The sequence below is a fragment of the Aedes albopictus genome, chromosome 3 (assembly GCF_035046485.1).
Source record: "Aedes albopictus strain Foshan chromosome 3, AalbF5, whole genome shotgun sequence".
Taxonomy (NCBI): Eukaryota; Metazoa; Arthropoda; class Insecta; order Diptera; family Culicidae; genus Aedes; species Aedes albopictus.
In genome coordinates, this window is record NC_085138.1 from 336,679,222 (window position 1) to 336,695,228 (window position 16,007).

At 41.8% G+C, this 16,007-nt stretch overlaps 1 protein-coding gene across 1 annotated transcript; it reads right to left on the reverse strand.

The window, feature by feature from the left end:
- Positions 1–354: 354 nt before the first annotated feature.
- LOC134291608 (late histone H2B.L4-like) lies at positions 355–996 on the reverse strand. The gene has a single exon (XM_062859572.1). The coding sequence runs from the start codon at positions 924–926 to the stop codon at positions 501–503; it is 426 nt and encodes a 141-aa protein (XP_062715556.1). The 5' UTR covers positions 927–996; the 3' UTR covers positions 355–500.
- Positions 997–16,007: the final 15,011 nt, after the last annotated feature.

Here is a 16,007-nt window from a genome sequence, read left to right on the forward strand (position 1 = left end):
CGCTATGGAGGGGAAATATTGCTGCGTGGTTGATCAAACGGAAGATAGGGGAAAAGTTGAATGATTGATATCAATCTATTTTCGAACAATAATATACATTCAATGTTTCCATAAAACGGTCAACTATTGATCAATATATGCATCGTGTGACTGGCGCTATTGGCGGGGCATCATGTTACCACAATCTGTGCCAAGAGTCTATCTGGTGTTCATTGATTACGCAAAAGCTTTCGATCGTTTCAATCACGGAAACATGTGGGAAGCCCTCAGGCGCAAGGGTCTCCCTGAGAAAATCAGAGGTTGCCAAATTGTGGTCTAAGTTTTATTTTCGATTTTTTGAAGAAAACAATGGGGTTGTAGGAATTCAATCACTGACACTCGTATTTATTCAAAACAAATCCGTACAATGATCGTTCTTTACAACTCTAAAAAAATCATCTCAGGGCCCTGAAAAGGATCCTTCCTGGGCTCCAGCGTACGCTCTCCGGATCTCGCCCCTCCTACTTCAGTGTGCTCGTGTACATCGTAACCGCTTTGGTGCCTTCCGAGACGGCATGTTTCGCAAGCTCACCCGGCAGCAGCAAGCGCACGGCGGTTTGGATTTCGCGCGATTGCATCGTCATCTTCCGGTTGATTTTGGTCAAACGGGACGCTTCGGTGGCAATTCGCTCGAAAATGTCCCCCATGAAGCTGTTCATAATGCTCATGGCCCTCGAGGAAATTCCGGACTCCGGATGAATCGACCGAAGCACTCGGTAAATGTGCGTGTTGTAGGATTGCTTCCTGCGGCGGCCCCCGCCGGATCGTTTGGCCTTCTTCCGATCGTCCTTGCTGGAGACGGACTTGCGCGGTTTGTCCGTCAGTTTTTCACCCGCTGCTGCTGATGCACTAGATTTTGGGGATTTTGCACTTCCTTTCGCCGCCATCGTTGAAACTTGACTGATGCACTGCTCGCTCGGGCGTGCCTGCTGTGCGTTTGCTGCGTCGGCGTCACGTGCAACCGCGTGGCGCGTGGTAGACTGGAATAATCCCGCCTTCAAAACACGACGCGCATCGGCCTTTCGCTGGCGTTATTTAATCAAAATAATAAGGGGTGTCCAAAAATCTTGAATAGTCGATTAATTTCAGATTGGGCGATTGGCGATTAAAAGTAGAGGTTATGTCGTGAAAATTTGGAAGTTTGGAAGGGAAATACCAGTTCCCCATCAGTTTAATCATTATTTTTTTGGTAAATTTATCGATAAAATGAATTTTTCTACCCCGATCCCACATTAAATTTTATCTGAAACGACTCAATCACTAAAATACGAAATGGAATTTCGCAAAACTTAACCTCACAGGCCAATTGGGGTTAGCTGGGGTTGGGCGTTCGATTTGAAAAGGTCGAATCAGGGGAAAGACAGATCTAACGAGAGAAAATGTGTGTTCGAAGTGTTGTTCAAAATTCCTCACAGTTCCTCAGATTTTCTCTCATTTTTACCAAAGTTTGATCTGGAAACAATGTCTGTAGATATATCCACTTATCCGCGAGCGGTAATGGCGGCGGCGGGCATAACTAACCGGTTCGGATGATGACGTTTCTTGGGGGAAAGTCAAAACAGTTTCAATCTCCTCCTCACCCCTTCACCCACCGATCGGTGGCGCCAACCGATTGCGATCCCCAAGAAACGTCAATATTCGAATCGGTTGGTTATGCCCGAGGTTATGCCCGCCGCCGCCATTACCGTTCGCGGATACACGCTAAGATCAGTTTACCCATAAATGAGTAGTTGATTTACCCATATTTGGGTTTCATATTCATTACCCATATTATGGGTAAAACATACTGAGAAAAAGCGGTAAACAATACTCATATTGTTGGTAAAGTGAGTTAACTCAAATATGGGTAAACGTGGTTTACCCATATTTGGATGAAAATTTTCCTGTCAGTCGCGATAAGTAGTTTGTTAAAAGCAGTGGCTGGAAGGAGGAATTCGCAAGTCCGCCATGATCATCGACGGAAGAATTACACGGAACAGCGGCCGCCGCTGCCCGGCAATGGATTTTGAAAGAACGTTCCGGTTAGGATCATCCGAGAGGTGAGTGTTACAGCTTAGGGTCTTACCATAGACTAATTTCTTACCGAGAGGGAAATTTTGTGGACTTAACCACCTATGTTTTTTTTTCAGATAATATTTACGTTGACCGTCGATCGCAGCAAGGAAAGGGACATCCGGCGTCAGGACCCCTAAAGCGAAAGATACACAATGAGATGTTTTTCGTACCCAGTACCACCGTTGCCAACGTTCAGTCGGAATATTCGCAACTTCGACGCTGTCCTCATGGAACAACGAAGTGCACGCACACCAACCGGCCGTTGTGTCTAAGACATCTTCCCGTTGGCTCCGATTCCACGCGATGGCATTCCGCCGCAGCGTCGTATATCGTGAGATCTTCGCCACCATCCCGAGACCCACCTCATCCGATGTACTAGGCTAGGTACGAGGAGGATTGACCACAGCACTGATGCGAGCGGGCGCGCAATTTTATCGAATCAATATTTTTTTTTCTATTGCTGTATTTATATGTATTCGTGCTGAAAATTAGAATAAAGCTTCTTGTTTCTTTTTAATTTATTTTCTCCGCGCATTTTTTAAATTTATTTGAATAATAAAAATTAAATAAGCATAAATTTCAGATAGAAAACATTTACTCAAATATGCGTAAAATTTAACCAAAATCAAATATTTATATATGGGTAAATATTACCTATATGTTTCATATATCCCCATTACTCAAATATGGGTAATGGGGCTTTACCCATAAAATGAGGTTGTGCACTTTTCGGCGATTATGGGTAAACTTTACTCATATTTGGGTAAACTGACCTAAGCGTGTAAGTGGATACCTGCAGTGTTGCGTGTGCTGAATGAAAATTGCAGTTTTAGGGATGTCTTTCAACCAAATTTCGTCGATCATCGACAAAAAAGGTAACTCAGAATCTCTAAGAGTTGCTCTCGTTTGCACAATGTCTCGCTCCTAGCATAAAATCTAAGGACCTTATATCACAGACAAACAGACGTAACACTTCGAACATTTTTCGATTCAAATCATAGTCACGGAAACATATTCGCCCAATGCTAAACTGACTATGTTTGGCTGACCACCAACTAGGTGGCGGTAGTGAGCAAACGTCAAACTCGAACAAAAACGATGCGAGCGCCACGGTTGGGCAGTTGGCCAACTATCCAATTTTGAAAAAGACCGGTAAATCGGTGTACGATGGGAATTATGGGGCAAGACACTGTGCAAACAGGTGCAAACGAGAGTAACTCTGAGAAATTCTGAGTAAATGTTTTCACCAATGATCGACGAAATTTGTTGAAAACACCCCTAAAACTGCAAGAATAGCGAGATATCGGGCAATATTGTTTTGATTTTGCGATAAATCAGGCAACACCCATGTAAAAACGCGAGCAATCCGGAGGAATTCTGAGCAACTTTGTGACGGAAAATTTACTCTCCAGCACAGTGTCTTGCCCCAAGGAATTATCAGAGTGTGACGTCTGTTTGTCTGTGCTTATATGAACTATTAATTGTGTCTACCCATGAAAAAATGGTTATATCTGTTTTGTAATAGGCTCCTAAAGTCCTATCGGGATTCTTGTTTTAAACCACAATACAGTCATGACTCGCTGGTTGGGGGCTTAATAGTTGGGTGGCTTTTTAGTTGGGGCTCCGTTAGTTGAGCGGTCACCCAACTAAAAAGCACCTGGATGTCATAATTGGGTTTTTGAATTTTGAAAAATGTATCGATTTTTTGATTTTATATGAAAGAGCACATTTTTCTGAGTCACTATGATTTTTTTCAGATTTTTAGTACTTTGTTTTGATACCTAAAATCAATTTCAAAGAGATTTTTTGAAATCATCTTTTGACAGGTGGGCAACTGTTTGACAGCTCCGCCCAGTACAAACTGCGACGAGGGGTGATTCGACAAATCGCTCCCATACAAACTTCAAATTGATTTTTAAATAGGTTCCCGGGCTCCAAAATTCATGAAAATTTGGATTTCGGCTCAGTTTGACATGCAGATTCAGAATATCGAATTATCTCAACACCGTTAAAGAAGCCAATTCAATGTCAAACTGAAAATGACAACCAATCTGTAATTCCGAGGGGCGAGCTAATGAGTTTTTGGTTTCTTAAACTTCTAGATTGAGTTTAAATAAGGGCGCCCTTATTTAAACTCAATCTAGACTTTACTGATAATCGAGAAGAATTTCTATTTCATATTTCTTTAAAAAAAACAATATGTACAATTACTTCGAAACAAATGCAAAACATCGGCAATCTTTATTTTGTCGATCATTGAAAGCGTTTTGTGTTGCATTTTGGTCTATATTTTCACTTCACCGACTAAAAATGGGTGAAAATCAAGGGGTAGTCACTCTACACATTTTATTTGTGCCAACGGTGCCTAGCAGTGTGCACTGGTGTGCCTTAGTGTGCCGAGGTGCTGAGGTGCCGAGGCTCCAAAATGTATTATGGTGACTGCTATAAAAAAGCGGCGCCGCACTGGCATTTTGTTCTTAGCAACCGTGGAATTTATAGTACTTAATTGTTTTTGCTTTTTCCTAAACTGTCAACGAAAATACGTGCAGGATATTTTTTTCAAATTCGAAGAGAACTTGCTAATTGTATTCTTTCTAATTTTAGGTTAATGGCATTTGGACTTACATATATTGACGCAAGCACAGGATTGAACCTAACACCCGATTTTACTATTGTTCAACTCGTCCTCGCAACTTCCGCGATAAGCTTGTCTTCCAAAACTGGATTCTGTAGCGAAGAAATACCCAAGATTTTACAAAGATTTCCAATGTTTTCCTGGCCTAGCACTATCCAGCAGGATTCACCAAGTGAGAATGAAAGACCACAAATAAAACGGCATCGCTGTAACATCCCAAAAGTTCAATCCCAGCGAGAAGAGCTGCACAAGCTCCAGCCTTCCGGTCTGAGTTTTTGGAATGTTTCTTTTGGAAAATTTAAAGAATTCATCTTATGTTGTATTTTTACTTATAAAAACAAAACTTTTGAACAATTTATTAGTTGTCCCGGGTTTACATGATCTAACTACTTTTCGATTATGAACGTTCAAAATATTTCACACCGTAATCGGAACGTTGTCTTTGTATTGCCTGGATTGGTTGGACCTGCAGAGCAGGGAAGGTCTAGTGTAGATGGACGTCTAGCTTGCCTGCTTTTGGAATGGATTGAGATGGCTGGTTTAAGGCTTGTACGTAAATCGAATGCTGGACCGCTTAAGAACGAAACCGATAAGCGCAATGAGGGCCTCCAGATCTTGGGGCAAGACACTGTGCTGGAGAGTGCATTTTCCTTCACAGAGTTGCTCAGAATTTCTCTGGATTGCTCCCGTTTTTGCTTTAGTGTTGCCTGATTTATCGCAAAATCAAAACAATATTGCCCGATATCTCGCTTTTCTTGCAGTTTTAGGGGTGTTTTTCAACAAATTTCGTCGATCATTGGTAAAAAGAGTTACTCAGATTTTCTCAGAGTTACTCTCGTTTGCACAGTGTCTTGCCCCTAGCTCCAGATCTAGCTTCTGTCCGGGAAGTGACAGTACTGACAGTAAGAAGTGTCTTGAACAGCATCAATAGAAACGATAATTTGGTACCGGAATGGCAAACTGAATCGTTAATGCTGTAGATTAAACAATGCATTTAAAAATCTACAAATGGGGATGATAGAGGAAACCAGAGGGACTAACTTTCATTGCTTTCAAAGTTATCAGTAATGTAAGCTAACCACGAAAGCTGCCTTAGGTTCATTTCTGCGTCCAAACGCCATTAGCCTTGAATAAGAAATAATATAATTAAAATTGATACATACAAATCAATCAACCTGAAAATTCTGATGATGACAGATAATTTATTTACTTCGGAATCAAGGTTTGCTGGGATTGGCACATATATTGTCAAATTTATTTATAGCATCCGTCATTATGGCATCTGTGCCACCCGGTGCCACTGGTGTGCCTGGTGTGCCCAAGGCACACTGTGTAGAGTGACTACCCCTTGGTGAAAATAATTATTTCTCGCATTAGCTATATATGTATCTTGCAAAACGTATTAGTTTTGCTCTAAATGTAAAACAAATTGAAACATTCTACTTTTCACTGCCAACCTAAACATGATTTAAAAAAAAAACAATGCGCACGCCCCTTGTGCTGCTGTCACTTCACCCAACTAGCGAATCGAATTCGTTGGTTGGGTGGAGGTTGTGGCTCAACCAGCGGGTTCCGACTGTATATGGTTCAAGAGTACATATTTACTCAATTTTTAACGTTTTTATTAACCGTAGTTGAAAATATATAATTTTTATTTTTTTAGCCTTTTGTCTCGTCCCTAGCTTATAACACAAACTTTGAGTGATTTTTTTCACCGTGTATGTCAGATAGGAACATTTTTGTAATCCCAGTGCGAAAAATGTTGAGCTCAGTCACACAAGGTTGACCTCAAATGTCAAAGTAGAACTATTTACCATTTTACTTATTTCAAATTTTCTCATTATTCCTTTGTTTTTCAAGTTCGAGTAAAGTACAATTCCGATTAGAATACCATGCTTGATCGTATTAGCCAATATAAGCGAGATTTCGTCTTTAATTTTAGGACCCTATTGTACTTTACTCGAACTTGAAAAACAAAGGAATAATGAGAAAATTTGAAATAAGTAAAATGGTAAATAGTTCTACTTTGACATTTGAGGTCAACCTTGTGTGACTGAGCTCAACATTTTTCGCACTGGGATTACAAAAATGTTCCTATCTGACATACACGGTGAAAAAAATCACTCAAAGTTTGTGTTATAAGCTAGGGACGAGACAAAAGGCTAAAAAAATAAAAATTATATATTTTCAACTACGGTTAATAAAAACGTTAAAAATTGAGTAAATATGTACTCTTGAACCATATATTGTGGTTTAAAACAAGAATCCCGATAGGACTTTAGGAGCCTATTCCGATTAGAATACCATGCTTGATCGTATTAGCCAATATAAGCGAGATTTCGTCTTTAATTTTAGGACCCTATTCTGAGTAACTCTTTTTACCAATGATCGACGAAATTTGTCGAAAAACACCCCTAAAACTGCTAGAAAAGCGGGATATCGGGCAACATTGTTTTGTTTTTGCGATAGTATCAGGCAATACTCAAGCAAAACGGGAGCAATCTGGAGAAATTCTGAGCAACTCTGTGAAGGAAAATGTACTCTCCAGCACAGTGTCTTGCTCCAAGATTCTGAGCAACTCTGTGAAGGGAAATGTACTCTCCAGCACAGTGTCCTGCCCTTGGGGCAAATCAAAACAATGTTGCCCGATATCTCGCTTTTCTTGCAGTTTTAGGGGTGTTTTTCAAGGAATTTCGTCGATCATTGGTGAAAAGAGTTACAGTAGACGTTCGATAACTGCAACATGTTTACGTTTCACTTAGCGAACGAAATTCGGTAACTGCAACGACTGACAGATGTCAACAAGTTGTCAAACGACAAAAAATAACCGTGAATGTGATCCGACTGTTCATTTGGGCTAACATGGCGCACCATTTTGACGTTTGGCGGTGCGATAACTGCAAATTTGTTGCACTTACCGGACTTGCAGTTAAAAAGCATTGCAGTTAACCGTTTGCACCGACCGAACGTCTACTGTACTCAGAATTTCTCAGAGTTACTCGCGTTTGCACAGTGTCTTGCCCCTAGGTTGTAACAATAAAATTTATCGTATTTTTATGATATTTTTTATCAGGGGAACCGAAGCATGTTTTGTGCGAGCCGCCGTCATTTGTTTCGATCGGCATCATAAACAAATTTCGATTTTTGTGTGGAGCGATTCAGTGTGGGTAACCCGGCTCGGACTTGGTGAACATCTAGGTGAACATTATTGACAAGAAAAATATTGACAATACTTCTGTCGTCTGGGGCCCGCTTTAGATCTGTCTTGCCCCTACACGGAGAGATTGGAAAATGCTAAAATGTATAAAATCTTTACTAAAACCATATTCGATCTGCCCACCCTTTGGAATGCATATTTTTGTGGTTATTCACTCAATGCATACATTGGTGTTTTGCCTTGGAATGCATATGTCAAACATATTTGTCGATGCATATTTGATTTTTGTTGTTTTTAAATAAGCAAAACAGAAAAGAACAAAACAAAACTTTTAGCATCATAAAAAAGAAAAACAAAACTTTATCCAGCTTTCCACGCTCGCCATAATGGCGGATGCTATAAAAATGTTTGACAAGAACTGTGCCCCACACTGAACTGAAATTAGAGAAAATATTCTCAGCAAGCTGCGCTTTCTAAAAATAACCGTTTTGTTGTTTGCTGTCAGAGGTGATTTTTCGCAGAATTTTTAAATTCTAATATTCCCAAGATTATTTCCGATATTTTTTTTTATTTCAGGAAATGTTGCTTCGGTTTCAATATTCGCATTCCTAAAACTGATGAACTCAACCCACTTACCTTCAACAATCCTAAATAAATTGATTTCATTTTCCAAGCATGTCGTGTTAGCGTTAATGTTTAACTTTACTATCCTCTACCACTTACAAAACCCATCCGTATGCAGTTTTCAGTTTGCAGGCCATCACGGTTCATCCTGGCATTCATTTGGCTTGAATAACTACAAAGGATCTGGTGACCCAACGCTGCTTACCGAGAATGTTATGGCTGGCAAACCAAAGAACGTTTATAGATGTAGGCTTCGGATATACGACGGGAAAAATTAGTTTGGGTATTTGAATCATTAATGGTCTATTCTTATTACGTAGAATCGGGACCGGGTCGAGCACGCAGAGTGATTGCTTTCGTTGGAAAGAAATCTATGCCACGGGTCTAGCCATGGCTCGGCTGGGGCTTGACCCGGTCGCGGTCCGGGGTAATGAGAATAGCACTTCAGGCTGCCCTTTTCAGTTAATTAAAGACAGAAATAACCATCCCCCCGCCACCCCGTCCTGCCTGCCATCTAGGCCTCTCAGTTGAGGTCAGTACCCGTTCACTATTTACACACCCATCGAAGTACATTTCCTCTCTGTTCATACCCCAGTATGGAAATGTCTTCCGTGATCTTCAGAGGCTCAAACCCGTAAATTCTGCAAATATGTACCTGTACACCCTGGGGGTTTGAATCGACAATCGGTGCCTGCCGAAATATTTGTTAGTTCTGGTGCCGAAAACAACCAAACCAGCTTTCCAACCACGGAAAAATGTACCGAGTAAGACTTCCTGGTAGTTTAGATGACAATCAGTAGGCATCTAAGAGAAGAATCTTGTTATTTTTCGATACATATGTGTTTTTAGGAGGTCTGGTAAGAACTTGTGTTATTTTTTATGATTCAAAATAGATTTGAGGAGATTTTTGTTGATTAGTAATTTATGAGTATTTTTAAGGAGAAATTCTGGGCTTCAAAATAAAAATCGCTGCACAGACCGGAGACCGATGAAAATGCACGTTTCTGACTCCATCTCATCAAAAATTATTCCATCGGGCAATGATCCTGATTCATCTTCAGTTACATTAAACCTAAAATAAAAATCCAATTAACTAACAGAGCTAAAATAGCAATTAAATTGAAAATCCTTCGGTATCGCCGTTTTGAATCTTTTATAAATCAGCGGTTGGTTAGGTGACATCAAAATCAACAAACACATTTTGGCAAACTCAAGGTTTACTGAGAATTTGTTTTAAAATTTCAGTTCAGTGCGCAGGGCACAGTTCTTGTCATTTTTTTTATAGCATCCGCCATTATGGTAAAAATGGAAAGCTGGATTTTATTTCTCACTTAAGTTAATCAACATAATACAATATAAATACTTCACTGATAATCAGCTGGAGCCGACATTCTTATATCTAAAACACTCGCAGGAGATATGATCGCTGTCTTCTCCACTTTCGTCGTAGTTCCGTCGCCGTCATAGTTCCATCACGACGGTGATGTCCGTCGACGTCGTGATTCCTCCACTGATGAATATACCGCATTTAGTTCACTACTGGACTGCGAACTGCGACTTTATAAGTGCGAAAACGTAAATAAAAGTGCGCGATTGCATCAAATCAGGTTGATGTCTTCGGCGCACTATTTCTTCAATCTATGGAGAACAAGTGCTCTGAAGACACCGAGTTGATTTGATGCAATCGCGCACTTTTATTAGCGTTTTCGCACTCGTGAAAACTAGTGCGATAGTCCAGTGGTGAACTAAATGCGCTATATTATGCCATTTACATTTCCCGCGATGGTCTCCGGATCCGCTGGGTGAATACGTCTTTGAAAATATCCTTCCGAAGATGATGAATTCTGTAGCGAATGTACAACTATTTCTGGAGCTCGATTTGAAAAGGTCGTATGTACTTTTGTCGATTAAAAATTCGATCAGTTGGATTCGCTTATTATAGCAAAAACCGTTGAAATTGAACAAAGTTGATACATACAGCAGAATCATCACAAAACAGGCTTTACGTTCCATCATTAAAAGTCTCAAAAATATCTTCCCTATTGCTACAATTACCAAAATAAACTGATCGTATTTTATATCGACAAATGTACATACGACCTATTCAAATCGAGCTCCAGATTTGGTAATAGGGTCCTAAAATCAAAGACGAAATCTCGCTTATATTGACTAATACGATCAAGCATGGTATTCTAATCGGAATTGTACTTTACTCGAACTTGAAAAACAAAGGAATAATGAGAAAATTCGAAATAAGAAAAATGGTAAATAGTTCTACTTTGACATTTGAGGTCAACCTTGTGTGACTGAGCTCGACATTTTTCGCACTGGGATTTCAAAAATGTTCCTATCTGACATACACGGTGAAAAAAAATCACTCAAAGTATGTGTTATAAGCCAGGGACGAGACAAAAGGCTAAAAAAAATAAAAATTATATATTTTCAACTACGGTTAATAAAAACGTCAAAAAATGAGTAAATATGTACTCTTGAACCATATATTGTGGTTTAAAACAAGAATCCCGATAGGACTTTAGGAGCCTATTCAAATCATGATCAAAAATATGTCACTTCTACTTACTGCAAATGGAAGGATCGTGACCTATGATGCTCGTGGGATTCCAGTGGATCGGGACACAACGCAGTTATTTGCTTATTTCAAGCAACTCGCGAGGCGAAACAAAAAATGTATCAGCGCAAATTATTTTTCCACTATTTAACAATGGCGGTTGACGATTTCAATATTTTTCCAAGTCCCAAGACTAACATTTTTGTTCGGATATTCACGGAAATATATAAATATCATAAATGCAACAGAGTGCATATTTTATATAAAGTTATGCATACTTTTTATGCATTGCAAAATTTAAAATGACAAAATGAAAAAAATATATTATTATTTACTTGGGGCAAGACACTGTGCTGGAGAGTGCATTTTCCTTCACAGAGTTGCTCAGAATTTCTCTGGATTGCTCCCGTTTTTGCTTTAGTGTTGCCTGATTTATCGCAAAATCAAAACAATATTGCCCGATATCTCGCTTTTCTTGCAGTTTTAGGGGTGTTTTTCAACAAATTTCGTCGATCATTGGTAAAAAGAGTTACTCAGATTTTCTCAGAGTTACTCTCGTTTGCACAGTGTCTTGCCCCTAGCTCCAGATCTAGCTTCTGTCCGGGAAGTGACAGTACTGACAGTAAGAAGTGTCTTGAACAGCATCAATAGAAACGATAATTTGGTACCGGAATGGCAAACTGAATCGTTAATGCTGTAGATTAAACAATACTTAAAGATTGTAGATTAAAGAATACTTAAAGAAATTGCACGGGAATTCCCCCAGGAGTTCCTCAAGAACATCCGCAGGAGTTTCTCGGAAATTCCTCCAAGTATTCTACGAAAACACCTCCAGGAAGATCTTCGGGGGATTCCTCCAGGAAGTCCTTCGGGGATACCTCCAGGAAGTCCTTCGGGGATTCCTCCAGGAAGTCCTTCGGGGATTCCTCCAGGAAGTCCTTCGGGGATTCCTCCAGGAAGTCCTTCGGGGATTCCTCCAGGAAGTCCTTCGGGGATTCCTCCAGGAAGTCCTTCGGGGATTCCTCCAGGAAGTCCTTCGGGGATTCCTCCAGGAAGTCCTTCGGGGATTCCTCCAGGAAGTCCTTCGGGGATTCCTCCAGGAAGTCCTTCGGGGATTCCTCCAGGAAGTCCTTCGGGGATTCCTCCAGGAAGTCCTTCGGGGATTCCTCCAGGAAGTCCTTCGGGGATTCCTCCAGGAAGTCCTTCGGGGATTCCTCCAGGAAGTCCTTCGGGGATTCCTCCAGGAAGTCCTTCGGGGATTCCTCCAGGAAGTCCTTCGGGGATTCCTCCAGGAAGTCCTTCGGGGATTCCGGCAGGATTTTTTTCAAGGATTTCTCCAGGAATTCATTCAGGGATTCCTCCAGGAATTCTTTCAGGATTTTTTTCAGGGCTTTCTCTAGGAATTCTTTCAGGAATTCCTCTAGGAATTCTTTCAGGAATTCCTTCAGGAATTCTTTCAGGAATTCCTTCAGGAATTCTTTCAAGAATTTCTCCAGGAATTCTTTAAGAAATTCCTCCAGGAATTCTTTCAGGGATTCCTCCAGGATTTTTTGCAGGGATTTCTCCAGGAATTCTTGCAGGGATTCTTCCAGGAATTCTTGCAGGGATTCCTCCAGGAATTCTTCCAGGAATTCCTCCAGGAAATCTTCCAGGAATTCCTCTAGGAAATCTTCCAGTAATTCCTCCAGGAATTCTTCCAGGAATTTCTCCATGAATTCTTTCAGGGATTCCTCCAGAAAATTTTCCAGGGATTCCGGAGGAATCTCCGGAGGAATTCCTGGAGGAATTCCTGGAGGAATATCCGGAGGATGTCCTGGAGAAATCTCCGGAGGAATATCTGGAGGAATCCCCGGAAGAATTTTTGGAGCAATCCACGTAGGAATTCCTGGAGGAATCCCAGGAGGAATTCCTGGAGGAATCCCCGGAGGAATTTCCATAGGAATTCAAGGAGGAACCGCCGGAGGAATTCCCATAGGAATTCCAGGAGGAATCCCCGGATGAATTTCTGGAGGAATCCTCGGAGGAATCCCCGGAGGAATTCCCATAGGAATTCCTGGAGGAATCTCCGGAGGAATTCCTGGAGGAACACCCGGAGGAATTCCTGGAGGAATTCCCGGAGGAATTCCCGAAAGAATCCCCGGAGGTATTCCTGGAGAAATCCCCGGAGGAATTTCTGGAGGAATCCCCGGTGGAATTCCTTGAGGAATCACCGGAGATTTTCATGGAGGAATCCTCGGAGGAATTCCTGGAGGAAACCCCGGAGGAATTGCTGGAGGAATCCCCGGAGGATTTTCTGTAGGAATCCCTGGAAGAATTCTTGGAGCAATCCCCGTAGGAATTCCTGGAGGAATCCCAGGAGGAATTCCTTGAGGAATCCCCGGAGAAATTCCTGGAGGAATCCCCGGAGGAATTCCCATAGGAATTCCAGGAGGAATCCCCGGAGGGATTGCTGGAGGAATTGTTGGAGGCATCCCCGGAGGAATTTCCATAGGAATTCCTGGAGGAATTTCAGGAGAAGTTCCTGGAGGAATCCTCCGAGGAATTGCTGGAGGAATCCTCGGAGGAATTTCTGGAGGAATCCCCGGAGGAATTTCCATAGGAATTCCTGGAGGAATCCCCGAAGGAATCCCCGAAGGAATTGCTGGAGGAATCCCCGGAGGAATTTTTGGAGGAATCCCCGGAAGAATTCTTGGAGCAATTCTCGGAGGAATCCCAGGAGGAATTCCTGGAGGAATCCCCGGAGGAATTTCCATAGGAATTCCTGGAGGAATATCAGGAGAAGTTCCTGGAGGAATCCTCGGAGAAATTGCTGGAGGAATCCCCGGAGGAATTTTTGGAGGAATCCCCGGAAGAATTCTTGGAGCAATCCTCGGAGGAATCCCCGGAGGAATTTCTGGAGGAATCCCCGGAAGGATTCACGGAGAAATTCCTGGAGCAATTCTCGGAGGAATATCTGAGGAATACACGGAGGATTTTCTGGAAGAATCCGAATCTTCGGAGGAATTCCTGAAGGATTCCCCGGAGAAACTCCCGGATTCCTGGATATCGAGGAGTAATTTTCTCGGGAATTGCTCCAGGTGTTCGTCTGAAATTCCTCCGGGAATTCCTCCAGAAATTTTAGTTGAGCTCCTGGAGCAATTTCCTAGGATCTCCAGGAAGAATTCCCAAGGAACTCCTGGAGGAATTTCCGAGGATCTATTCAAAGAATTCTCATATAATACTCCTAGAATTCTCAAGAAACTCCCGGAGGAATTTCTGAGGACTTCCTTGAACAATTCCAAGAACTTTTGGAGGAAGTCTTGATCAACTCCCGGAAAATTTCCCAAGGAAATTCAGGAAGAATTCTTTAGGAAATTCTTAGAGAAATTCCCGAGGAACTCTTTGAGGAATTGCTGAGAAACTCCTGGAGGAATTTCCATGGAACTTCTGGACAAATTTCCGAGGACCTCTTGGAGAAATTTCCGAGGGTCTCCTTGAGGATCTTTGGGATTTCTGAAGGAATTCCCATGAACCTTTTGAAGGAATTTCCAATAAACTCCTGGAGAAATATCCTGGGAACTGCTGGATGCATTAACAGATAACTCCTGGAAAAATGACAGGGATAAGAAATTCCTGAGGAACTCCTGGTAGAACTCCCGTGGAGCTACTGGAGCTTTTGGAGAAATTCCCGCAGTACTGTTGGATGAGTTTCCTGGAGGAATTCTCGAGAAGCTCCTTGAACTTCCGAGGAACTCCTGGAGGAATTTCCGAGGAACTCCTGGAGGAATTTCCGAGAAACTTCTTGAGGAATTTTCGAGAAACTTCTTGAGGAATTTCTCAGGAACTTCTGGAGGAGGAATTCTCGAGGAACTTTTGAAGAAATTCCCGAAGTACTGCTGGATGAATTCCCGAGGAACTCCTGGAGGAATTCCAAAGGAACTGCTGGAGGAATTCCCGAGGAATTCTCAAGGATCTCATGAAGGAAATCACGTGGAACTCTTTGAGGAACTCCTGAAGAATTCACGAGGCAGTTTTAGAGGAAATCCCGAATTCCTGGAGAAATTCCCAAGAAACAACTGTAGAAATTTCCAAGGAACTTTTGGAGAAATTCCCGAGGTACTGCTGGAGGAGAAATTTCTGAGGTACTGCTGGAGGAGAAATTCTCGACGAACTTCTGAGGGAATTTCCGAAGAACTCCTGGAAGAATTCGCCAGGAACTTTTGGAGAAATTCCCGATGTACTGCTAGATGAGTTCCCGAGGAACTCCTGGAGGAGGAATTCTCGAGGAACTCCTGGAGGAATTTCTGAGGAACTCCTAGAGAAATTCCCGAGGAACTGCTGTAGAAATTTTCAAGGGACTAAGGAACTCCTGGAGGAATTCACGTGGAACTTTTTGAGAAACTCCGGGAGAATTCCCGAGCTGGAGGAGCTTCAGTGGTGGGAGCTATGAGAGTTTGTCTCGAACTAGCTTCCGCGATTGTGGCTCTTGGGGCAAGACACTGTGCTGGAGAGTGCATTTTCCTTCACAGAGTTGCTCAGAAATTCTCTGGATTGCTCCCGTTTTTGCTTTAGTGTTGCCTGATTTATCGCAAAATCAAAACAATATTGCCCGATATCTCGCTTTTCTTGCAGTTTTAGGGGTGTTTTTCAACGAATTTCGTCGATCATTGGTGAAAAGAGTTACTCAGAATTTCTCAGAGTTACTCTCGTTTGCACAGTGTCTTGCCCCTAGTTGTGGCTGCCCTCGGAATCTCCAGTTTCCTATAATTCCCAGCGTTCCCCTCATAATTACCATCCAAACATTAGCTACTAAATCAGTTTGTTGCTATATTAATCAGCTTTGTGTGAATCAGCTTTCTAGTACCTCTCAGAATCTGGATCTTTTCAAGATAACAAACTCTTTAGCAAACTTTCTTCGTGATTTTGTCATATGTCTCAAAGTAACAGCA